Source organism: Falco peregrinus, chromosome 3, assembly GCF_023634155.1.
Source record: "Falco peregrinus isolate bFalPer1 chromosome 3, bFalPer1.pri, whole genome shotgun sequence".
In the NCBI taxonomy this organism is placed as follows: domain Eukaryota; kingdom Metazoa; phylum Chordata; class Aves; order Falconiformes; family Falconidae; genus Falco; species Falco peregrinus.
In genome coordinates, this window is record NC_073723.1 from 53,082,867 (window position 1) to 53,108,800 (window position 25,934).

The 25,934-nt window shown below is 42.8% G+C and overlaps 1 protein-coding gene across 1 annotated transcript in view; it reads left to right on the forward strand.

Moving 5' to 3' along the window:
• Nucleotides 1-25,934, forward strand: part of KLHL14 (kelch like family member 14) — a 65,236-nt gene that overhangs the window by 28,498 nt on the left and 10,804 nt on the right. The window contains exons 4-5 of the mRNA XM_005241403.3: nucleotides 19,134-19,223; nucleotides 23,735-23,813. Coding sequence (XP_005241460.2) covers nucleotides 19,134-19,223; nucleotides 23,735-23,813 — 169 coding nt within the window. The remainder of the gene's footprint in view (nucleotides 1-19,133; nucleotides 19,224-23,734; nucleotides 23,814-25,934) is intronic.

Sequence of the window (25,934 nt, forward strand, 5' to 3'; positions counted from 1 at the left end):
TCCCTGCTCCCATACCTTTCTTCTGCTTAAGACAGAAATAAAATTTATTACGGAGTTTTTCTAAGCTTTCTGTCTCATAGCAGGTGTTGTATGAGATACTGTTTTCATTTAACTGAATGCTGAAGTATCTGCAGAAGCAGACTAATACGTCTTTACGGGGATGGTCTTCGGTATGTTGTTTTGTCATATTTATATATTGTGATTCTACTCCCAAATGGAGATTGTGCTACTGTAGGGTATGCAACTGCAGAATGACTGTTCACACCGAGAAAAAAAGTGTTAACAAATTGAATAGTAATGAATTAACCTGCAGAAAAAGCATTTTGCCCTAGTACACAGAAACCCTGCATAACTAGAGCATATAATTTTAAATGAAGCAGGCTCTAGGAATGCCTCGATGGGTGTGATGTCGATAGTAGCTCATAATTCATGGATATGAATTATGGCTGAATATCAGGAAAAAACTTCCTGACATTGAGATGTATTAGGTTGTGGAATAATCTCCCATGGGAAATGGTGGAAATCCCATTGCTTAAGATCAGACTGAGCACTAGGAAAGGAACAAATCCTGGCCTGGCCTCAATCTTTCAGGGCAAATTAAATAATTGCTTTAACATACGCCTTCCTGTCAATCTAGACAAGTGATGTCTTCTGGTATTCGCTGGGCAGGAGCAAGAGAGGCAGCTGTGGTAAGAGCTACTCTACCTTGCCCCATGACTGCCCCCTCTGCTTGTGAATAGATCACCCCCAGGGGTAAGAAAAAGGGGTGGCTTCGGGCTCCTGCAGAGCTGTCCTGGAGAATCACTGTGCTGCCTTCTTGGGAGCCGTGGCTTGGGACCTGAGGCTCTCAGCTCAGCTCGCAGCTCTGCTACCGGGGGGCTCACACCCACCCTCTGCGTGTGATGCGGGATGCCTCCAGTCCTCCACCTCCGTCTCCTCCAGTGCTGCCCTAAGATTCTTGCTGCTCTTCTGAGTTACCTTAAACTAATGTCCATGAAGGGGTGGGAGGTGCTCTCACAGTCTCCCCAGGTGGTCTCTTTATAACAGGGCACCAGGGCAGGGTGTTGAATGCAGTAAGTCTTGTCACAAGAGTGTTTGAGCATGCAAAGCCTAATCAGGTGGTGTTGGTGGACTGGGGTGAGTGGCAAAAGCCCAAAGCGGGGTGGTCTTGTCCGCAGTGCCTGCAGGGAGCAGTGTGTGAGATTAGCTGGGCTGTCGTTTTGCACAGAGGGGGTGGCTGGTTTCCAGCTGTGGTGCCCTGAACTAACCTGCATCCATCAGAACTGCACATCAGGGCTGAGGCGTGGGAGCGAACCCGGCACCTTTAGCGTGAGAGACCCCCGCTCAGCATCCTTGGGAGCCGGTAAGAGGGACCACAAAAGGGAATTGGGTTTTTTTCTGCAGTGTGAACATCTGTTTTCCGTGAGCTGGGTAAGCCTACCCAGATGCTCACTGAGCTCAGCAAACACCCAGAAATTATGTAAGCCTGCCATTTTCAGTACCAAATTATCTGTGACTGAATCATTTAAAAATGTCCCATTTTGTTACAAGTAGATGATGTATTTAATGCACACGATTTAGCTTTAATTTGGGGGGGGGGAAAGTCTTCAACTCTGAGATGGCTGCAGCTAAAACTATTAAAACAAGCTTGTTTCCTTGTGAGTAAAAACTAGACAAATGCAAGTGAAGTGACAGGTTTTCAGTGATGGCAATAACTAGCACCTTAATGTATACAGGTAGGTCAATGTTTTGACTTCTGATTATTAAAAAAAAAAAAAAAGGAAAAATAAAAAAGTTTTACTCTAAAACTTGAAACTAGGAGATGTTAAATGCTCCTCCCTGGGTTAAGCATGAAAGAAAATAATGAGAGATGCTTTTGCATCACTTTTAGGTGGGGAGGCTTGGCAAATTATGTCATTAGAAATCATTAAAGTAGATTTAAATAGAATTACCATGATAAGTGATGTAAAAGCCATGTTTCTTCTCTTCTCCTCCCTCCCCCCCAAGTTTTACAGGCAGAAGAACAGAACGTGCATCTCTGATCTATACTCACCAGCAGCTGCTTGCTTGCTGGTCAAGAATTACAGCTGCTCTATGTGCACAGCTTTCACAAACATATATACCATATGTAAAAGATACTTTCCTGATTGAAATTACATGAAAGGAATGTCAAAGAGCTGCCAGATCAGAAAGAAAGAACCAGATTTTTTTTCCTTGACATGTCATTAAAGACTAACAAAAAAGAAGTCCAATTAAAGGTCATGGAGCAGTCTTCTGCCCTCATGCATGTGAAAGGCATTGTGCAGGCATAACTAAGGCAGAATTTGACTCCCAAATTAACTCATTTACTGGATGTAAAACTGAAAGAAAATCCTTATGACCAGCTTGTAAGTGTGTATATAATGAAAAATTACAACAGCAGAAAAATGTATTCATATCATATCTCTAATTCAGCAAAATATTAATCACACTGATGTTCAGCAGTGTGTTTAAATACATGCTTAAGTACTTCACTAAGTACTGCCTGTAAACAACTCTATATGACAGTGCATTAACATAGGACCCAGTTTATCTGTATACTTTCTCCAGAGAACTACAATTATTTAAGCACTGCGGCAGCCAGTAGCACAGTGCTGGATAACTTGTGGTGTCCAAATCCCAGCCTTCTGGCTAGTCCCTGTGCAGTCCTTGTCTCCCACCTGCATTACCACTAATGTCTGCACAAGTTTGTTTAAACTTTGTTGTATTCAACAGAAAGACAACTGCTGGAATCAGCTGGGCATTTACTAGCTCCCATTAACTTCAGCTCCAGGAAGGAAAGATATGTCCAGGGCAGAATTGTCCCATGTAAGGGTTTATACAGTGCTCAAGCTTCCAACTTGTAAGTCCTGTTAACGTGCAGGGTGTTTCAGGAGCTTTCTGCACTGGGGCACATTTCACCCAGCAAGGTTGGAGCCACTGTCCTCCTGTCAGCTCTCGGGCTGTCTCCAGTGCAGCTCCAAGAAATTATCATTTCAGCACTCAGAAGTTTGATTTTTCTTAACTGCAAAGATTTACAACAGCAATAAAGCCCTGACATAGCATCCCTTTTCTTGAAACCATGATTTGGCTTCACTCCAGCTGCTTGATTTTAACAGCCTGGCCTCCTCTCAGAGAGGCAGGGCTGCTGCTGTGGAGAGGGGTTTGTCCCCAGGTAAAACAGTGCTGGTACCCGCCTGAAGCAGTTGCAGTCACTTGAAGGCTTTCATTTGAAACTTTAAATACTGGAAAATAATTCATTGTTCTCAGAGAGAATAAATGATCTCTTAGAGAAAAGTCCTCTGGCTTTACATGGCACAAAACATTAGTGTTCAACAGGAATGAAGATACATCTTTAAGTAATAGAAGAATTTGTCTGAATAATGCTAAACTCACTGATTTTGGAGGAAATGTTTTTCTACAGAAAGCTTCTATTGATCTATCTCCTATTGATTTTCACAAAAAAAATTCTTCCAGGGCTGGCCATTTAACTGTATGATACCACAGTGATTTGCCTTTGCTTCTGAAGTCACTATTACCTTTTTGCTGTATGCAGGAAGTGTTCTTGAGAGCTCTGTCTTTCCCCTGATGCTCAGAGGCTTTGCAGAATCCTGCAAGGGTTACGTAGCAGTGGGATGCTGGAGCTGCCTGTGGGTGCCCAGCCGGCGACAGAAAGCCTCTTCCTCTTTGCAGAAGCAAGGCTGTAGGGGTAGCACCAAAGTACTGGAAGACTAATGAATGCGAACCAATTCTGGGTGTAGGGAACCCCGTGGAGGGTGCAGGCAGGGTTGAGGAGTAGGTGGTTTCACAGGGGTTGCATAGTTGGACACGGACTGCAGATGGCCAGAGCTGCCCACTGAGTCCGCAGCTGGAATTCGTTCTGGGTGGGCTCTAGAGGCTAATGCAAAAATGTCATGCAATTGTCACAGGAAAAAAATGCAAGCAGAGTCAAGTCTACCTATTAGGGGTAAGAAAGGTGAACTGTATGGACCAAACTCATACCACTCCATGAATTCTGGGGTGAAATCTATTACGAGTTTAATGTCTGCTCTACTAAAAAATTATTTGTGATTGTCAGACAGATACTAAGAATCTGGAAAGAAGTATTTGATTTGCCCATTTGTTGATTGTTTCTATATGCATTTGTAACATGCTGTTTCCTTCCACCACGGGATACACACCTGCTGAACTCAGGCCCCAGACCAACTGGGACCTTTAAAACAAAAAGAGAACCTGAAAGTACACCAGTTGGGGCTAAGTCAGTAGCATGAAGTTAGTTCAGGTATCGCCATACCATACCATAACAGTTTTGGTACTCACAGTTCTACCCTGGGACTGTCCCTTCAGAGTGCAACAATACTGTCCTTTGTCACGTGTCGAAATAAAGTCCAACTGAGTACCTAATTCTGATTATTTCAGGGAAGTTGCTGCAGAGTTACATTAGCAGTGTTGCCAACAATTTTATCTCTGATCTTGCACATTTAGTATATTAAGACAAAGCTTTGTGAGTCTACTGATTATTTTTTAAATGGGAGGTTTTGATCTTATGGTTGAAATTTAAAAGCAAATTGAAAGTAAATTGAAGACAGTAAATTGAAGGGGCATCAAACATATGCATTGTCTTGGATTTAGTGGTCTGGATTGTAATTTTTGAAAACGTTTTGGGTTATCAGCACTTGTGCTGTAGAGTAGGGAGCAAATAACTAAGCCCATGAGATTTGTAATGCAATTTGAAGACAAGATTTTTGCAAAAATGCTTAGTATTCATGTTTATCAAAACTATGTTTATGTACCCTGGTACTGCAATAGGAGAATACGTATTTGTGAACAGTGACATGGATCTCAGCAAGTATCTCAAACAGGTTTTTGTAATCACTCAGGTTACATCCTCTACATCCTGCAGAACAGCAAAAGGTACTCCTTTACGTCAGGAAACAAAATAAATCAGACTTAGCATTCGAAAGCCTACATATTGCTGATCATATGGAGCTGTCTTTGCAGACTCAGTGTCTAAAGTTCAGCTTTAATGACTCTACAGAATTTTAGCAAAGTTATTTCTCTAATAAAAATGCCACCTTGCTTCTTGGCATAGTTACAGTCAATGCAAAATTTTTGTGGTTTTTTACTGTGTAAATAAAGTAGACGGTTCTAAGGGGTAGGCTGATTTCACCAGCTCATTTTGCAGGTAGTTGTTGTTATATTGTTTGTCATCTATGGAATTTTTTTAGTTTAAATTTTTTGTAATTTTGTTATGGTCAAGAGATTGCAAGAAATCCAGCTCATCTTCTTTTCTCCAAGGCAGCACCCACCAATTGAGCCACCATGCCTGCTAGTTCTCATGTTCCTGGGTGGTTACAAATGTAAGGTAAAATGTGCTCTTTAAAACAATCTAATCAGTGCTTTAAGGTAGGTTAAGCTAGTGGCTTTTTCTAATTGTGAGAGACTAGAAGCAATTTCTGCAGCCTAGCTGATAAGTGGTGACTTTCAGAAGCACAGTGCTAAACCAAAGCAATTGCGTTCATCATCTGTTCCTGCTTCGTAGTATGAATCAAAACTGTATCAACGGTAACCTAATTTGTGTAAAACCACATTTATTTTAGCCAGGTGTGGATCGGCAGTGCCCGTATGAATATGTATATGATCAAATGCACTGCATTTGGGATTATATTCTGTCTTTATTAATTTATAGGAAGACTGCAAACTTCTCAGACAGGATCGGTCTGCAATAATGTCAGGTAATGATGCACTGCACATTTTGTCTGTTTTTGCAATGAATTGAAAGAACTTCTCAAGTGCACTTTTTTATTTTACTTCCTTTGTGTTTCTTTTTCTGCCATGTTTTTTCCATCTGTTTCTCTTTGTGAAAAATGCAGATTCATCAGGAATGAAGGTTGAGTTGAGTTTTCACCTGCAGGGTATGTGACAGGACATACTGTTGGGCAGCCCAAATCTGTCTACCCATGCTTGTCTCCCAGTTCACAGCCAAGATGTAATCTTGCCTAATCAAGTGCTGCACTGCCACTTGGGTGTTACCCCTCTGTGTGTGGCTCTTTCAAGGTGGCTTTTGAGACAGTAGCAGGGATATAGGCCTGTGAAGTGCCAGCCGTGACAGGCTGCAAAATGCAAGTTATCCCGTTGCTGGGGTAAAGAGTACTTGAGGGTGTGCTTCCCCCTGTCAGTGCTGCCTGCCCCATGTCAGGAGCATCCGCAGCAGCTGCCCTCTATAGTCTTCCTCTGCTGGGCAGGAGGAGGACTTTCTTTACCTGTGCCAGACAAGCAAAAGAAAAGACTGACTTCAAAATGATCCTGGCTTTTTACTGTTCTTCTCTTGGCCATGGAGAAGAGCAAGAAGAGGATTCTGCAGGAGCTTACAGGGCTGGGCTGGGTCGTAAGAAGGTGCATTGTAGAGGATCTAGGGTATCTGCGTTTTCATGGGAGGCTAGGAGAAGCTGGGTGTTGGGAAGGAGACCTTGGCTCTATTTTATATACAGGTTAAATAATAAGTAGTGTTGCTGGGATGGGTGATGCCTTGAGAACAGTTCCTTCTTGTAAGCGGTTGGGAAAGAGAGGTGTAATTCAGCAGTGCCTTCAGACATTCCTGATGGAATAGGCATTCTTCAGCTTTTCTGCATGCCTTCCCCAGAAAATCATTCTTTAGGGAGGTGAGAAGAGAGCTGTAATCTGGCCACCTTTGTGCACTGTGTTTCCATTGGAAAGGAGTGACTATTTCAGAAAGAATTCTTTATTTTCCTTTCATTCCGTAGGTTATTTTTTTGTATCACTTGTTTCCTCACCTCCTCATTCCCCTTCCTTACCCCTGTAATGAGGAAGCACGCTCTTTGTCAAAAGCGAGCACGTCGGTTTACCCAGCTTCCAGATCATTATTAAGAGAGAGAGGGAGAGAGATTTGGCGGCGTATTGGTGAGGAAGGGAACTGTGCCTGCTATATTTCACTGGGACTGGCGCGTGGAGTAGAAAAGCAGATGTGTGTGGACTGCCAGAGAAATCGCTGACTGATCCTCGTGCAGTCTGGGTTCGGGGAGCTGAGACAAGACAAGGCAAAGCAGGTATGACTGATAACCGTGCCAAAGCCTGAGCACCTGCCGTGCCTATTGCAGGCAGCGGGAGCCGGGGAGGGCTCAGCATCTGCCAGGATTGATGCACCGAGCATTTGCTGGGGTTTGCGTACTCCATTTGATTTCTTCCCTTTCACGCCGAACACGAGGAACAAGCAGAAGTTAACTGCTTGGGAGGAAGCTGGCTATGTCTTTTTTTGTGCTGCGTTTCACCTCTTTTGTTTTTTGGTTGGCTGCAAAACCCGAAGCCAAAAGATGATTGAAATGCCTCTACCGGGGAGGGGGGAGCCGAGCACACCGCACCCCATCTAGTGGCTCAGCCTCGAACTGCCGGCGAGAAGGAAATGCGGCAGGAGGAGGAGGAGGAGGAGGAGGAGGAGGAGGAGGAGGGCTCCTGCAACTCCTGCCGTGGGCTTTCGGACTCCACAGCACCTACCTGGGTGATTCAGGGATGCTGAAGCAGCTGCAGGGTAGGCAGGCGTTAGCTGCCTGTCAGACCTGGGGTGGATCACCCCCAAGGGGCTTGCACCAGGCTTGAGAAGAGCGTTAGACAGACAGCAATACCAAGCCCTCCAGAGTTAGGAAGTACGAGAATTAAGCTGCTTCTGCAACCTTGATTTGGCCTCTGTTTGCATAAGCATTACGATGCAATCTCTAATGATACCACACACTATTCTTTGTCACATGTCAGTGCACAGAAGGGACCGTGCTGAATTTCTGCTTGCAGTATGTCTTCTGTTGTTCAGCGAGTAGATCCTGTCTGTCACACATTATTGAAATCTTCTGAAGACAGAAGTTTTCCACAAGGTTCCCTTCACAGGCTTCACAACAACAGGGGACAACTGCTTCACTGGCATCCGTTGTGGTATTTTTGCACCATCCTCTTTGTGTGGAGCATAGGCTGTCATTGTTTCCGTTTTGCAGGTGAGGAACAGAAGTGCAGTGAGGTTAAAGTCAAAGGTATCCTTTATTTTGGGGTACCCGTTTCAAGGCCCCTCAGACTGTGCTTTCCAGACTGCTTCTCGCACCTACTTCAGTTACAGCAGTGAACATGGGGCGCTGCTGCGTATCAGACACAGGGATCAGATCAGGCTCTCTGAAAATGAAGCACACGTAATTAGTGTTCTCAGAACAGGGGAAGTGGGTAGCTGTGGAAAAAATTAGCTTAAGAGACTTGTCTAGCACCACAGCAACATCATGCAGCAAAGGCAGGGACAGGATTCCATCCTCCACCTCAGGGCACAGCTGCCTTAACTGTGAGGAATCCCATCTGCTCCTGCAGCCCCCAGACTCTCCCTACACGCCTTCCAGAGGTAGAGCAACCTCTCACAGTCAGATGTCTCGTTCACTGTTACCTGCTTTACTCATAGGGTGGCTTCATCCCCTGTGCAGGGGTTGTGGCTGTAAGGTAGGTGAAGCTGTTGCTGTTGTTTCAAGTTCCTTTCTACCCAAACCACATCTCATGGTCTTGTCTCCTCCTTCACGGCAGCCCTGGAACTTGTTTGACTTCTGGGTGAGCCTGCTCAGGGCATTAAACCAAAATGAAAATGTACTCGTTTTCTGGGTTATTTTTCCACCAGATTATTGCTTTGAAAGGGCTCACTGAGGGGTGCTGAGGACAGACTGTGGTAGCATGAAGAGGGGCCTGGATTGCACGGGCTGTGAGAGGAACAGGGCCACAGCAACACTGGGTTAGACCCATTTGAATGTTTTGGTATCGTGTGCAGAGGTTGTAGTTTCACAGTCACGAGAAGCTGATGCCAGCTGGTGCTGCTGCTGATACATCAGTCCTTCCCTTCTTCTCATGGCCTGGCTTTTCTGCTCATTCCCATTTGTGAGGCGAGGCAGGGAAGCTTAGTGGGGAACAGATCTGGTTAAATTCAATGCGCCTTAAAAAAATAGTGTGGTTTCTCGCCTGTTTATTGCTTGGCTACATGTGTCCATCAGCCATCACAGGGAGTGATGGGACCTGGGACAAGAAAGGGCAGAAATGTTTCTTGCAGTGGCCACTTCTGCAGGCCAGGCCTCTGCTGTTCATGGGACTGAACCTTCAGTTCACGGACTGAACCTTCAGCAGTTGGGAAGTATCACAGGTACTGTGTTAAGGGCCATACCAACATAAACAGCGAGGTGCCAGAGGAGACGTGCACTGCAGTCTCTCGTCATGGCAGTCCATAAGTTCTGAATGCCCCACATCTCCTCAGCATACCTTTCAAGGTATGCTGAGAAACGGTGCGTCATGTAGGCTGGCTTTGTAGGTCTGCCATACACATCCCTGCCTTTTGAATTCAGGTGGTTGCTGGTGGCAGTGGAGGCTGTGTGTCCTGGGAACCAGGGGGTGTAAACAGCCCGAATTTCCACCCAGATGTGCTGACAGCAGAGTGTGAGGAGTGCAGGACTTGGGGCTGTGGATCAGTATGTGCTATTGTGCTTGCAGATTTTGCTCTCTCTTCCTCAAGTCCTGGTTCTTTCTGCCTTGCCCCCTCTGACCTGACCTGATCCAACTCATCTCTGTATGTTTGTTTCAGTTTCATTCCCGTATTGAATTCAGTCTCCACCAGAACCTGGTCCAAGCCACGGTTACTAGCACAGTGAGTCCCAGTTTTGTTCATAGAGTCCCTGTGTCTTGGTCCTCGCTTCCCTCCACCTACCTAACTGAAAATGATACTTTTGTGAACGCTACTGTTTGCAAAATTAACTTCTTCAACAAAAATATAAGCCAAACGAGGATACTTAGTTAAGTATATTTTAAGTATTTGGGATTGATCCCAACAACTTTAATTTACTCTAGTGTACGTGTCAAATCCTGCAGTCCCAGCATGGCCAGTGATTTAAATTAACCTGACCTTTTATCCTGTTTGTCAGCAGTCCATGACCACGCACTAGTGTGTGATTTGTGAATTATTTGTGATTCTGTGTGAACATGGTTTAGCCCATGAGTTTTGACACCACTTGATTTAAGTAGCAGCTGCTTGTGCTGTGATACTCAGCTTGGTATTCAGTTTTGAGAAACATAGTTTTGCTTCTGTTTTCTGACTGGATGCTTTCTAAATCCCCAAAAAGTTTTTGAGGAGAGAGAAAAAAATTTCTGATATGAGTGCTTATATAGAATGATTTTTTCTCATTGTTGTGATTAAGCATCACAACACATTTTTCATAACAGTTTTTCTGAAAATAGTGAGCAGTTGTGTTATTATAGAAAACAGAAGAAAATTAACATAAATTTAATCCAAATCTATTAATGGATATTTTTTTTTCAGATATACATTCTCATTTCATCTTCTGAGAGTATAGATTTACAAAGTGAGTGATCTGTGTCAATTTTACCTAGGTATGTGGTCTTGCTGCCCAGGTCATATTTCCTTCCCTGAATTTGAAAATGTTCTGTGGGCCTGCCATTTTTCCCTTCCTTGGGAGCCCACCTGTGAGGAGAAGTCTAGGAAAGCTGCATTGCTGCCTGGTTTCTGTTGGAGAAACCAGTCTTTGGTATTACCTAATTTACGTGGATTGATTCCTGTGTTTCCCTCTGTATTTGTCTACCTAGTGGTTAGTACATTTTAGAACGGGGTCTTATTGTCCATCCTGAACAAAACAAATACTATAAATTGTGTTTAATTCTGTCTGTCATGGAAAAAGTGTCAACAGTAGGACAGTCTTCTCCTGGTACTTGCAGTGATCACGGTGGTGGTGATGAGAACGTTAAGCTCTGCTAGGACATCTTCAAGTGCCTTTTTTGCGCAGGGTGCTGGTGGGGATGTGCAGAACGGGGGTACAGTCTGGGCTGCAGTCCTCACTCAGACAGCAACATTCCTACTTACGGGTGTGTATCAGGGCGTGGTGGGGCTGGTGGCTCCATGAGAGCAGACGTCAACATGCATCCAGAGTCCATCCAGGAGATGAGCCCAAAGACAGGACTTGAGACGCGCTACAGCGTACCTACGTGGAGTCCCTCCAGGCCAGGTCTGGGTACCTAGGCTTGAGCTGAAATGGGGCTCCTGTGCCTGTGGGCGAGTGGTGTTGGCGGAGACTTCAGGCCAGTCAGGGCCGTTGGGTCCTGTTGGTGTCCTCAGCACCCTGGCAGTACGTTGTCAGTGGCCTGTCCATTAACAATTCACTCAGAGCCACCTTGGTGGTCACTGGCAGGGACTCCTGAGCTTCCTTTAGGCAGCTCAGGTACATTAACATAATGCTACATGGACATTTCTGCTTCTGCATGCTGTGCCTGGGCATGCTGGAAGTTAGGCATATTAGAGTTTCAGACTCTTCTTCAGATACCTGTACAAGGTATATACCTTCTGGGAAATGAAACATTTTTTGAGCTTGTTTCCTGGTGGTAAGCATTGGGCAGAACCTTCTACCCTCTTCTGCTTTATATCTAGTGTTTTAGGTATGTGCTGGATGCTCTTATATACAAAATCTTTCGTTTGTGAATACTGAAGTATTTAAAAGGGAAAATCCTAAAATCCATAGCAGTGAAGGTTTCAATTTATCTATTATGAGTGAACTTAAGTGTATTGAAACAGCTGTTTTAATATGGTGAAATATGGGCACATTCCTCCTCCATGTAGAGTTTTGGAAATGGAAAATCATGTTTTTCTTCTTCTCCTGGAATAACTTCAAGACTTAGTGGGGGAAAAGAAACTTTTGGTGGCTCTAAAATAATACATTGTTTTAGAGTGGAGAGCAGGATAGGAAGTACTGAGACCAGGAGAGAAAATAGTGAAAGATTCAACTTTTGGGGTAGTGGGGGCCAAGTAAGATCTTGCTGCATGTGACGAATTCTTTTAAAAACATGGGTCCCTGAGCAACACCAACAGAATCCAGCCAGGAAAATGGAAGGAGTGGTTGTGGTTGTCCTGAGCTTGGAAGGTTACCTTCAGAGAAGACCAGGAAAATGCATGCATCTCAAGGTCAGGTAGAAATTGAGCCACAAATGGACACAACTGGTCACAAGCAGTTGGGTGTTAACAAACCCCTCCTGGTCGGGGTCTTCTGTCCTGTGGCACTGTTAGAAAAGGGAATGCATGTCCTTGTGTTGACATCTTGGAGGATCTGAAAGCCTCCAGTGGGACAAAACAGTATTTCTTTCTGGAGCTTTCTGGCAACTCTGCTGTGATTTTCTCCCATCGGGGACTACTCATCACTTCCCCCATGAGGAGATTTTGTTGTGCGAAATGTCACACATGAATGTTTCATCATGAGACTGTTAGATGTGATGAGATGTCATTCCCCAGTAATATATGTTGGGTTCTACTTTAGAGATCATAAATCCAGGCCTGAGTAGGTACACAGCACATTCTACTGGGGAGCAACCATCATTGAGGTAACAATGCATAACTCACGATGGTGGACAGTAAGTGTCTCCTGATAAATGGTCTGTGGGAGTCAGTGGGGCATCTGGGTGGCTGGGGGCAGCCTTCAGCAGGTTGTCAGGTAAGTAGGGGGTAACAGAACAATATGAATTATCGCTTTGAACCTTCCCACAAGATCGTGCATTACATCCCCCTGCTCCGCGTCATGCCAAGACATTTGGTGTATTGTTACATGTGCTTCTCAGTTGCTATATGGGCCGTTCAGCCGCACACAGTCATTTCCATAGGGAAAGTGGCAGGGGGAGCACAGCAGGGTGTGCGTCACTTTGCTATACACTGCATGGGGAGGATTGTGCCAGGATTTTGGTAAAAGAACATCACCTTTTAAGGTGAGAGTGCAGTATTTTCCTACTTTATTTAGACACTGTTGATCTGAGTAGGCAGCTTTATTTTATTGTTCAAATGAAATCCAAATAGGTGCTTGCAGCTTTGAAAATATATGGGTAAAATTTGTTCTTGCAAGCAGCCAAATGTATGTGTTGCCTGAAAACCAATAGAACGATCTGCCATAAGGGTGAATTTCACCCGTAGAAGCAGGCAGGTCTGTACTCAGAACTTGCATCCAAGTAACTTCAAAACAATTTAATTCAGGGGGGAGCTGAGCATGCCAGATATTCCTGATGTTTGCCTGATGTGGTGTGTCAGCATGAATTTAAGTGTCTTATGTTAGATGCTCACATATGAAAAATGTAGCCCATTAAAACAATTAAACTGATGATCCTGCTGAAAAAGCCTGGCTGGTGTTATTCCAGAGAATGTATCAAAAGAGTAACTCCTGACATTTGAATTAAAAAAATAATATTTTCATTAATAAGGAATATCTTCATAATGTGAAATGTCTTCATTAATTTGAAATAATTTTATGAAATGTCATTCACTGTGTTACGAATGATTCCAAGGACTTTCATCTCACCTCTTTCTTGGTGCTTATGTTATCTTGACCAGAGGATACGTTTGGGGTGGCATTTTGCTTTTGCTTACCTGCAGCCTCAGGTGAAGTAGTGACTGTGTCCTAGATGAACTCAGATATCCTGTGCCCGTCCTACCTGTGATGGATTGAATGGAGTTGCCACAAAACTGGCAGGGGGATGAAGAGGTTGTGAAGTTTCTGGCTGAGCTGATGGAGTTCTCTGTGGTGCAGCTGGACCAGAGCTATAACAATTATTTGCTCTCAAAGGTGACTTTGAGGCACAGTGCTTTATCTTAGGATTTTCTGCTTATGGTGACTGCTGTTGGATTGTTCCAGGCTTCCTCCACTGAGCTGAGCTCAGACTCAAGATTGGCATTGGTGTGTTGCTAGAAAAAGTACTACACATGTATTTGCTTGAATTTGAGGTTGACAGGGTACAGTTTGGCCTCAGGAATGTTAATAGAGGTATTTACCATCTCCTGTTGATGTCTCCTTTTTTAACTTTGTTTCATTACCTTTTGAGCAGAAAATACCAGTGGGTGAAAACCTGATGCCTTTGAAGTCAATGGCAAAACTCCCACCATGTTCACTGAGGCTAGAATTCCGTACTTAAACTGTGGTCAGTCTTTCCCCACGGTTATTAAATAACAAACAATCTAAGTGAACAATTCACAGAGGAATCCTAGTGTTTATTTATATAACCTCCTGGGTGAGAAATAACAAGTAGCGTTCAGTAATAAATGCATAGCCTTCCTGAACATGATGTATGAACCAAAGAAAGGTGAATAGTATCTGATACTCAAGAAATAATTGGACCAGCTGTGGTCTGCCCAGCCTTTTGCAGAGGGGGCTGGGAAAGAAATTAGTATTGTATCTCTGCCATGAGCAAAATCAGAGTCTCCTAAAGTGAGTTTGTAGGTGCTTTCTGTATGGAAAGAGACATCTTCTCATATTACTCTGCCCTCTGGAGAGCTCTGGAAATAACCAGTTTTCAAGTAGCAGCAGTTGAATATTATGTAGCCAACAGGTTAGGCTGTTAATATTGTGGAAGGTCGTTATTGACTCCATATGTCCTCTGATAATGACGTCCTGGTTCTGGAAACACACTCTTCTCTTGCGTCATCTGCACAGGTCATTAGAGATGATAAGCTTGACTTCTTGGTGTGTACTGAGTTTTGAAGGGGCTATGCTCAAGCTGTGCAGTAGCTGAGGAAGAGATTTCTTGGCTTTCCTCACAGTACCTCCTGTATCCCAAGCAGCTGAACGGTTCAGGGCAGTGAAAAATCTATGAGGGTTTTACATGGTTTTTTTAAATTTTGAATAGAAGAATCAAATGCCGTTTGTGAAAGGAGTTTTTAGCAGAGCAGGGGAATGGCTATGGGCTGTATCAGCTTTCAGATCTCCTGGGACCAGAACTCATCCCTCCTCCTGTCCTGAGAAATTCCATTCCTGTTCCTCTTTCTTTCCTGCTAGTTACTGTTGAAGTGGCGATAGACAGGGGAAGGTGTAAGAAGAATGAGGAAATGATGACCCCTTGATTAATGTATGGAGAACAACCAGATGCTGTTTCCTAAATGCACAGTTGTTGGCAGAAACTAAGCAAAATAAACAGCACACATTAATGTGTTAGGTGAGTGAGGTGTGTCGCTGTCACCCCCATACAAAAGTTAGAGGTGCCTTTGGAGTATCATTGCATCTAGCTGACCTCATAGGTGTTATGGTTGTGAGTGTTTGGTTTCATGAGCATTTGGCTATAAGCCATAGGCTCTGTTTTTGCAAGTAGGTCCCAGAACATTATCAGGTGCCTTTCAGCAAGTAAGGTTTGGCATATGAGAGGAGTTTTTGCCTGCAGCAGGTATGGTGATGTGCAGAGTGCTGCTGTGTCTTCCACCCGCGTCTGCATCTGAAGAATGTCCATGAGTGTCACCTCCTGCACAATGTCACTGATTTTGTGTAGTGAAGTATTTCGTAGCAAACACCGCTGCAGTCTTGGACTCCACTGCTTTCCAGATCATTCTCAAGAATAAATCACCCATTCAGTTTTCACCTAGAAAGCTCTGCATGTTACGTATCTGTACCTGAGAAATTGCCTCCCACCTTACTGAGGGTCTGCCGCCAATCATGCATAAATGGCATGGGAAGGGGGCTGGTGGGGTGGTTGCCTTCTGTAGGGCTGCTTGGATTCGTTTGTGCTCTTGGTCCAGGGAAGCACAGGTTTGTTAACTGCGGGCCTCCCGAGCTTTGCGAAGTGTGTGTGAGGGGCAGGGGCCCAGAAGAGGTGGTTTCTGCCCACTCCAGCTAATCTATTTATATCTGTCTGTCTCACGTAATTCTCTGGCACCTATCACCTTGGTAGCTAAGCGTGTTTCTCAGATGACCATGGCTTTTTTTCATCTTCTCTTTTTAATAATCTTTTCTCCTTCCTTTTAAATTGATCTTTAATAAAGTTGAGAATTCTTGCACAGGGTTTTATAAACATGTGTTATTAAATTTTAAATCTGTTTTGAAAGTGCCTCTATCCTACTCCCTCCTAGTAAAGTGACCTTTTTAAATGGAGGGAAGTGGGTTTAGATGACAGTCATGATAAATGCGGTCATGTTCACTCAATAAAATAAGGCCCAGTGCATTTGAGGATAAATCAGTGAAATGTACAGCCCCACCTGTCTGTCTCCATCATTCATTTCCACTGTCACTTTCACAGTGGCTGATGGATCACAGTTGCTGTAAAATTAGACAGCCTTTAATCTCATTTCATCCTGATTAGCTTCTCCTTACCCTTTCCCTCTAACTCACTGACTGACACGCTAAAAACTCACACCGGGCTGTGTTTGAGCGTGGCGTACAAACTTCTCTTCAAATACCCTTTTTGCGGGGCAGGCATGTGTTCCACTGAGTTGAAATCGAAAAAGAGAAGATGGGATTTTCACATTATTAAAGCAAAACAGCAGACAAAGGCTCGTATAAAATTAATGGAAGCAGCAGCCTGGCCAGACTGTGTGATGGGCCAAATTCTTCCTGTTACACCCTGACAGGCCCAGTGAGTTTGAGAAGATTGTTCCTACTAGAGGCTAAATTTAGCATGCTCGTTGCCGTGTAATTTTGACTGTATCTACGAAAAGTTAGGTCCTATATAGTTGTGTGTTTGAAAGGAATTACAGTTCACATCATGTTTTCTGATGCTTTTAAGGGGCATTTTATGGTGGTAAAAAAACCAAAACCTGTTCATTCCTGTTGTTTTGATCTCTGTGTATAACTCATGATTCTGAGGGACCCTAAAAACAGTCAGCAAGATTGACTGTGATGCTGGCTGTTTCACAATTTTGATGCCAAAAGTCCCTTCTTACTAGATGTCCACAGTGTTGCTGCACCCTCCCTGTTTTGTCCAGCCCCCTCCAGCCCCCTGGGCAGATTCATGAGACCAAGAACAGAGTTTTCCCCAAAGCTCTGTGAGAAACAAAGATTATAGTAATGGTTTGCAGTGTTTTATTGCAATCACCTTTCCTTCTTAAGCCCCAAACCCAGCCTCCTTTCCAAGGCAAGCTTCCCTTTAGCTTTCCTGTGGGTTACTGGTGGTAGTTTGGGTCATTTGGGCCCAGTCCCATATCAGTGGGAATGTTGCCATCAAGTTAAGTAGGAGCCAGGATTAAGGCCTTAGTTTTCAAGGTTTAATTACCATCGTAAGTGTGGTAGTCTTATTGCATAGTTTATATGCATAGGAACAGCAGAAAAGCTTAAAATATAATTTCTTCCTCTACTGGCCCTGTTTGTGTCAATATGGAGGATAAATAAACAACAGCCTTTGCAAAAATAGAAACAATGTGAAAAATAAGCATGTGTGCTGTCTGCAGCCATTTGTTTTGGTAAACACTAGATCTCCTCCGACTGACCAACAGAAGAGCCTGGTTGAGGGTACAACCACTGGCTTGGACCTAATATGGAACCCTAACACAGAGCATTGGATTAGGTAAGGATTGAAGCCCCTCCAGAATGATCCTGAGGAGTTTCTTCTTGAGAGGAGGGGTCCCAAAAAGCATCTAAGAAAATTTCCCATGGGAGATCCAAATTCATTATGTAGTACAAGCATCCACAAAATCAAGGAAGGTGCTGGCGTTATGAGAAAGAAGATTTTAAAATAGGAAAATGTCTTGAGTTAAAGAATGAGATAAATATGATATGGGGGCTAAGAAGATAACAAAAATCTTTTTCATTATCTCATCCCAGTGTAGGAATATCTAGGTAGTATAAAATCTTATGCAGTGCCTGGTATAGGATTACTTCTCAGTTATCTAAAGTATACTAGTAGCAAATAACTTTAATTAATGAACTTTCACTGTACTTGGCTGCTCAATTTAAGAACTGCTTCACTCTACATGACTTGTAAGACCACAGACTATGGAAATGATATTCAACCTTTACTAGAAACTAAAAACATACCTTACTTATTCATCATTGCCTTGGCAAAAACTTTAGTGAGAAGCTTAAATGAGCCCACTTGATCTTTAAGAAAATGTGTCCTAAATAACAAAGCTGTGCATATTTCTTCTTATTATTATTTGCATATGCTATACTGCACAACTGCATTCTGAGAAAAATAAAAGATAATAAAACAAATGAAATGAGAGATATATCACCCAAAATAATCCAAGTGTGAGATAGGCTGCTTTTTTTTTTTTTTTTTTTTTTTGGCATTGGCAAAAGAGCACAAAGTAAGAGCTGGCCCTGAGTCATATTGATTTCCCACTGCACTGGTTTCCTAAGTGCTCTGTTGATCCGTGTCAAGCAATAAGTTCCCTGCCTGTACATGCACATCACCTCCCCATTTGTCCTCACCTAGATTTAAGGTGCCCATATGATGAGCTGAACAAGGACATCATTTTTCCTACTGGTGTCATTGGGCCAAAACTACTCTATGTGGTACGATAACTAATGCTATGTAAGTTAACATTTACCTATCACAATAGTGCTGTATGGCACACTGCAATAATATAGGCATGTTATGTATATATAAGTCCTTATTTTTGTGTCTTAGCATTTGCAGTGGAAAAGGTAAATTTAAAAAATAGATTATTGCAACTGTAGTTGGTCCATAGTAATTGCGACGCCTCCAAAAAAAAGGGATATTGCAAACCTAATGCCACAGTTTTGATCTTTGTTAACAAAGGGCTTCCTGATTAGATGAATAGAAAATGTGTGATTGTGCTGCTAATGACATTGTACAGGAAATTAAGCGTATACATTTGGAAAAGGCATTAAATCAGCAGGACCTTAATTTAAAAACTTAAAACTGTATGGAAATGCAGCTTGTTCATTGCTGTGTAATAGAAAGCTACTGAACATACTGACTCTTCTTGTGGAAACATTACCAGCAGAACAAAGCTGGGCTGAGGTTTTTTTAATGTTTCCTAGCATACCAGGATTCTTAGCATCTGCTTATTTTCAGGGAAATATCAGGCAACTTCCCCTTTTTACAAGTTGGTTTTAGAGCAGCATATATGGCACTTGGGCTGGGGGGGAGGGGGCGCTGAAGGTCCAGAGAGAATTCCAGCTTTTTTCCTTCATAATTTGCAAGATTGAATAGTGTAAGATTACTGATTAGTGGCTTTTTCTGCTGCTAAGTCAGTGGACATACATGCTTGGGGTGATGCATTCCCCTATTATTTTATACAGATGTAATCTCAATGTTGTATTTTGTACCTTTGGAAGTATTTGATGGAATCAGTGCTCTGAGCTGACAAAGAATTCTTGCTTTACTTACAGTTATGCCATATAACAGTGCCCATCACTGTGTCGTGGAAGTGGAAAACTTCTTGTTCGTGCTGGGAGGAGAAGACCAATGGAACCCTAATGGTATGTATAGACTATTAAGAGACACAAGCAGCATCTGCCTTCCTGTGTCTGTGTCCATCCATCAGGTCAGCTGATGTAGTCATTAGCTAGGGATTTTGAGGACCCTCAGCCTAATTGTTGAAGCTAGCAAAGGCTACTTTTAGATATTGGTGTAATAAATATCTGGTACTTTAGCATTAGCACTTCCGTCATTCATCAGCTCCCACATCCCCTGAGAAATGCCACAGGCAGCAGAAAAGACTCTTTCAAGTGCATGCACCAGGCAGCAGCTGTTAAGAATTTTAACCTTCATTTCCAGTCTCCTTCCAGTCATAATATAATAATGCAATTGCAGTAGATGAATGCTTCTTTTCTATTGTCAAACAAGATACTCGCAGCTAAAGTTGTTAATGTTTTAATTATCTAGTCTCTGAGATTCTTAAACTGGTCCTTTTTTTAGTCTTGTGCAAGAGCTTCTCATACAGATTATCTGCTGCTACCTTCTTTGATTTGATTACTTCATAAATTTACCGCAAAGAGAAATTAAACAATTTAACAGGCTTCTGAGCAAAGCAAAAGGAGAATACCATGCCTTGCAAAATTCACAAAATTGTCAAGACATTGTTAAAAAGCTTGCACACAAAGAAAGAGTTGTAGTTGTAGCAGTCTGTGTAACAGAGATAATTATGACTGAGAAACCATAAAACAGCTTGCAGGTACACATTTTTACTTTAAAACACCAGAGGATCCAGCTGAAATTACATATACTGCATATATTTTATTGTGAATGCCCCATTTCAGCATCTGCACTAAACCAAATTATAGAAAATTGTTACATCTGTTCACTTCCTAAAACCTGAGACAAACAATCCAGTCCACCCTATAAGCATATTTCCGGTGTACTTAAAAATATCACTAAATGTCTTGGGGGAAGAGCCCCTTACTTCTGTTGTTGAATCTCCTTTATATTAAACAGGAGGTAGTGTGGTGTCATTATTGACTATTATTATTAGGACCATCAGCCACATCTAACAACGGAGGGCCCCTTGTGCTTGGTGGTAGGCATATGTATAATAAGAGGCAGACTTTGTTTTAGACAGTTTGTAGTTAAATGGACATGTCACATGAAGGATAAAAGAAGTATGATTACCCATAACGTAGAGATGTGGAAACTGGGTCTCAAGGTGAGACGTTACCTCATGCAGAGATGTTAGAAGGGGCACATACACTGCATATGCGACAGGAGTTGAGCACAACTATATGGCAGGTGGATGGTGCCTAGGTCTGAGGTCACCTAGATCAACTCCTGAGCTGAAGATGTTGCTGAAGACATCTGACATCTTCCTTGTTATGTGCATACTAGGGTGGCAATTTTTCTGTAGAGAAGATAGTAGGAATAAAAGAGGTAGGAGCATTGCTGATACTGATCTCTTTACAAATTTACTGCGAGAGAAATGGATCTTACTTGTCACAAAAAGCAGACCTGAAATCATAAACTACACCCAGTGCTATTGCTGGGCTAGTTCTTTCTTGGAACTGATCTCTAAATGTGCAGCTACATGAGAGCTGCTCACATGTACCTGCTTGAATTTATGTAAAGGCCGTTGTCTGCTGTTCTCATAGACAGGAGGGGCTTCAGACAGACCTAGCTGGGACTGTCTTGCCAGAGAATTACAAGGCTTTTGATTTGAGTGAGAATGTGCCAGGTGTTTTTCCAGTGGAAAGAATTACCCTTGAGATGGGGGCCATGGAAGGAGCACGACACATTTCTTTAGCCATCAGACTGGCGGATTCTTGAGAAGCTGGGTGGACCCTGAGGGGCGCCCATGCCCCCTCCATGCTGCCCCTGTGACTTCCTAACAACTTAGGGTGCACGGGACACATTTTTTCTCACTTCTTTACATCCTTCTGTAGCTATGCCTTTCCAGTCACAAGGGATCCCTGCATGAGTAAATGCTGATGAGAGCAGGTTGAAGAACACAGGCATGGATTTAAGACCAGCCTTCTTAACCTTCAGAGCCCTTCACCTGTCAGCATGGCTGCAGAGACATTCCTGTAGAGAGCAGAGAGCAGCATCTGCCTCCTTTTGTCCCATCGTCCTGATTTGCAAATCCTGATTTCTGATCACTTGTCACAGTTCCTATGTTCTGACAGGTGTTTCCTAACATGTAACCTGACTGATGAACAAGGCAAAATAATAAACTATTCTCCTTCAAACTGGAGTCCAAAATTAAACTGGAGTCAAACCAGTTACACCAGGCAGCTTAAGCAGGTCATCAGGTCCTTTTTCTGCCATCACAGGCATCATGTTTTCCCATTTTGTAAATTTTCTAAGCTACATTCAAAAAGCAGTTGGAATTTTAGCCCCCACTACTCCTGTTGGAAAGCTGTTACAGAATCCAATGGCTCCAAATGACTAGAAACCTTATGCTAATTTCCAGTAAAATGTATTCTTTGACTGTCTAAATCACCTTGTTCTCATGCCAAAGTTGGCCTTTAGCTTAATAGTTTTTCCCCTGGAGATTTGTTCTTCTGATGTATTACAGGCAGTGCTCCTATCCCCTTTCAGCTTTTGTTTTCCCAGGTGCAACAAGCCAAGTTCTTTGTTTCCTGCCATAAGGTAAACTTTCTGTTCCTCCTGTCTCCATAGTAGCTCTTCTTTGTGCCTGTTCTGGTGTGATTTCATCTCCCTTCCTGTGAAGTGACCAGATTTGTATCCTGTTTTCCCACTCTAGGCTCACTAAACCCTTCTCTTTCTACCATGCACTATAAAAGCCTCCACATAACATGGTATTTGTGCTGAATATGTGTATGACACATGTTCTGTTAAGAAGCTAAGGTCCCCTAATGAAAGGTTTGTATGACAAAAATTAAAAAGTTGTTATATGACCACTGAAATGCCTAGCAACTGAAAGATGTAGTGAATATGGCAGCATTAAAACCTCCTACATTGTTTTGAAATCCTGCTTTTTGGAATAGAAATAGGTTAATAAATGTCTTAAACAGTGAGATGTAGGGCCAGTTAGATGCCTGCTGTTACTGTTTTACTGTTTATTGAATCTATAGCTCTCACTGCCTCTTTTTCTAAATTGTATAGACTAAAGGAATTCAGAAAAGGGACCAAAAGCAAAGCCTCGCTTCACTAAACCCAGCAGTAAAATGACCAGTTGCCCTTAGTGTATGGGGATCTCACCCTATGTCTTGAGATGTGTTTGCGTGGTGCTCAGCATAAAGGGCTTTGCGTGGTGCTCAGCATAAAGGGCTTTGGTCCTCATTAGGCACCACGCTGGATTTGAAGGGAAATGCTGCATTATTCATCAGTCTTCTGCTTTACCCTCCTCATATAGAACACACTTGCAACACAGCGAGCGAATGAGTTTGCTTCCAGACAGAGTGGTCAACATGGTTTCTTTCTCTGTTTTCTTGTAGAACATGATCTTAAATTATTAGAAATATAAATTGTAGCTGTATCATTATTCTTCTTTACAATCTTGATAGTCTGTTTACACATGCTGAAGTAAGTGTGGAATGAAACAAGCAAAGCGAGCCAATCCTACAGAGGCTTGTCTGATGCAAAAATTTTCACCTTGTAGAATACCCAGTGACCATTTATAGAACTGTGACATATGCAGTTGGGTTATTCTGCTGGCCTGTGAAGCCTCTAATTCAATTTTTTAGTCACACATACATAAACAAAGGTTTCTGTTTCCGAGATCCTCATCTGTTAGAGTCTCAGGTGTTACAGGAAATTGCCATACACTCTCTTGCTTCAGTTTTCTTGCTTTGATGTCAATCTGCATGGAAAATAAGGTGAAATCTTAATATCGTGAAGACATGAATACAGTTCTTGGGCTTGACAGCAGGGATAAGCTAGTTAGCTGGTGTATGTTGCTCATGTTTCATATTTTAGCTAACACACTTGGAATAAAACTCCAAGAGTGTATTCGCCCTTCGATGCACATGTGTAGTTTCTTCTAACTTACACTGAAAGTACATGGTAGAATAAACCATCTAGTGCAAACACTGCATACCCCATGCTGATGGCTTATGCAGCTCCGGGTTATTTGCACAATGTTTTTTTACAGTGTTCCACATAGAGATGATGTGAGGAGAAAGAAAAGCACATGTTCTCCCTTTGATTTTTTTTACCTGACACAAAATACTCTACTTACAAAAAATACTGTGGGGATGCCCTCTTTTGGGCAGTAATTGTGTTTAGTGCTGTGATTTATGGTGGCTGTGAAAGTACCACAGCATCTATAAGTAAATTTAAATACACATTTTCAAGATCTTATTACAGAGAGAAAGAATAATCTCTATCTGCTTTTACTGCTAGCAATTGCTAATTCAAACCTTGCAGTGCCCCATTTGTTGAATTATTACTGTACACATAGTGTAATCATACATTGTTGTAAAAGGGGGAACCCTTCATAAAAGCTGTCAACTTGCAAAGTGTATGTAATATATATTACAATCATGATGTTAAATACATGAAACAAACAGCTGAGTGTCAAAATAATCTATCTTTACAGGGAAACACAGCACAAACTTTGTTAGCCGATACGATCCCAGGTTTAACAGCTGGATACAACTTCCACCCATGCAAGAGAGGTAAAACCTGCTACATGTTTTTCAATATATGTTTTATCATCCTAGGAACAGCTGAAGTTTGGCTTAGTTCTGGGAGTAAGGAGGCCTACAGAAGCATTGAAAATGCTGAGATAAAACTGCAGCATGCAGTTGTGTCCCATTTGTCTCCTAATTTTTTTGAACTTTCCAAATTCATAACTCCAGATGCCAAATCCTGCAGTGCTAACTCATGCAAAATAACCATGGACTTCGTGCAATTACTGGTTGCCTGGGTACTGTCTGAAGGATTTTTGTGAAGCCTCCATAGTGTCCTGTCACATTCCCTGACTGAAGTGTCATGATGAGTTTGCAGTAAACAAGCAGTAATTATAGTCAGATATCTTACAGGGAACGGAAACCTTCACACATTGAATCCATCCCGTTTCACCACGCCAGCCAGGAAGAGGTCTCCAGAATGTCTCCCCTTGTCAGAGGACTCTTAATCCTAGCTGGTCTTTGAGTGAAGTTGCTGCCAGCTAATGCATATTAGAGTAGCACACGCTTTAATCTTACTGTGTAAGAAAGAGCAGAGGTACCTGTGGACTTGAGCAGTGACCCATAAAAACAGTGTAAACTTCACTCTGGATCCCAAATCCTACCCTGGCAGGGACAGTGTCCCCCAAAGCTAAACTGAATGATGCATGTTTCATATGAAGAATCTCAAAGGCAGAAGATCCAAAGTTACAGTGGTTTATGAAAAAATATTCCATGTCCATCCTTCAGTTCAACACCTGTCTTCTCATGGGTCCAGCGTAGAAGAGATCGCACAGCATCTTCGTAAGATGCTTTCCTTATTCCATGTGCTGTCAGTATCATAGCTCTTTTTCCACTGGTTGTCCACAACGTTCAGGTGTCTGGCAGTCATAAATATATTGAACTCAGTGCAAATTTGTGATTCAAGGTGCATATTACAAGATGCATGGAAATATGCTGTCTTTTCAAATTTCCAGAGGTACATTATCTGTCTGTAGAGTCTTTGAAGGGTCTTTGTTCAGAATTCAGTTCGATTGACCTAAGTCCATACTCAGCCCCACGTGCAATGCTTGTAACCCAAAAATACTGCATTGTACCAGTGCATGAAAAAGCACAAGTGGAACAGATCTGAGCAGGTTCCCTGTTGGAGCTGAGTGAACTGATAAAATTAGCCATAAAAAAGAGCATCATAGTTCATTATAGTCTCTGGCTTTATTAATAACTTCATCCTTTACTTTAAAAATGCTTTACTAGAGTTCCTTTTTTCTTTTTTAGTTGTTAATAGAACTAGTCCATCAGCAGGCTTTAGCTAAAGAGGTGGCCCTGGTTTGGCAGCCCCCAGCCTTATCCCTCACCTCTGCCAGCACTGTGGGATAACCCCACAGCTGAGTTTTTACCTTAAAACAGAGGGATGCCTCCCCCTCTGGTTCAGCATCCTGGGCTGAGTCACCGTCAGCTCAGGTGTTGGGGCAGGCAAGCCAGGAGGTGCACGTGAGATTGTGCAGGTCATCCTCAGTGAACCGGGAGGCTGACTAGTGTCTGTATGGAGCCTGAAGCTCTTCTGTGGAGCCTAATCTGTGTCCTAATTAGGCCCTCTGAGTATCTGCAAGCAAAACTCCCGAGGGGCACATGCGGCTGGCTGAACGGTTGGGTTTATTCGGCTGACAAAGCTCAGAAGGCAGAAGTAGGTAGCTGAAGGCTGAGGAGAGCAGGCAGCAGGACTTTGGCCACCTCCACAGTGGCAGTTGCGTTTTGCTTAGAAAATCAGTTTATAATCGCAGGTGCGGAATGTGACTTGCCTTGTATTCCGGTGGAAGCTGCCGCCTTCAGCCAGGAGTCAGAAACTCTGCTGCCCATTGCGATTGCTTAGCAGCTGCATGGTGATAAACTGTAATGTATTAGCATCTCAGCTCCTTACAGTGTTGTTTAAATGTAGTGGTCCACTCATACATAGTTCCTTCTGCAAGGGGTCTGATGACATTAATTGTCATCTCTTTTGTTCAGGATATGTAACTCACAGGCTTGCCCATTATTTTCCTTTAAAGGCTCCTAAGCATTGGGGCTATTGCTGGAAAACAGGGATATTCAAATCACTTTCTAAAATGTTTGGAGGTAGAATCTGGCCCAGTT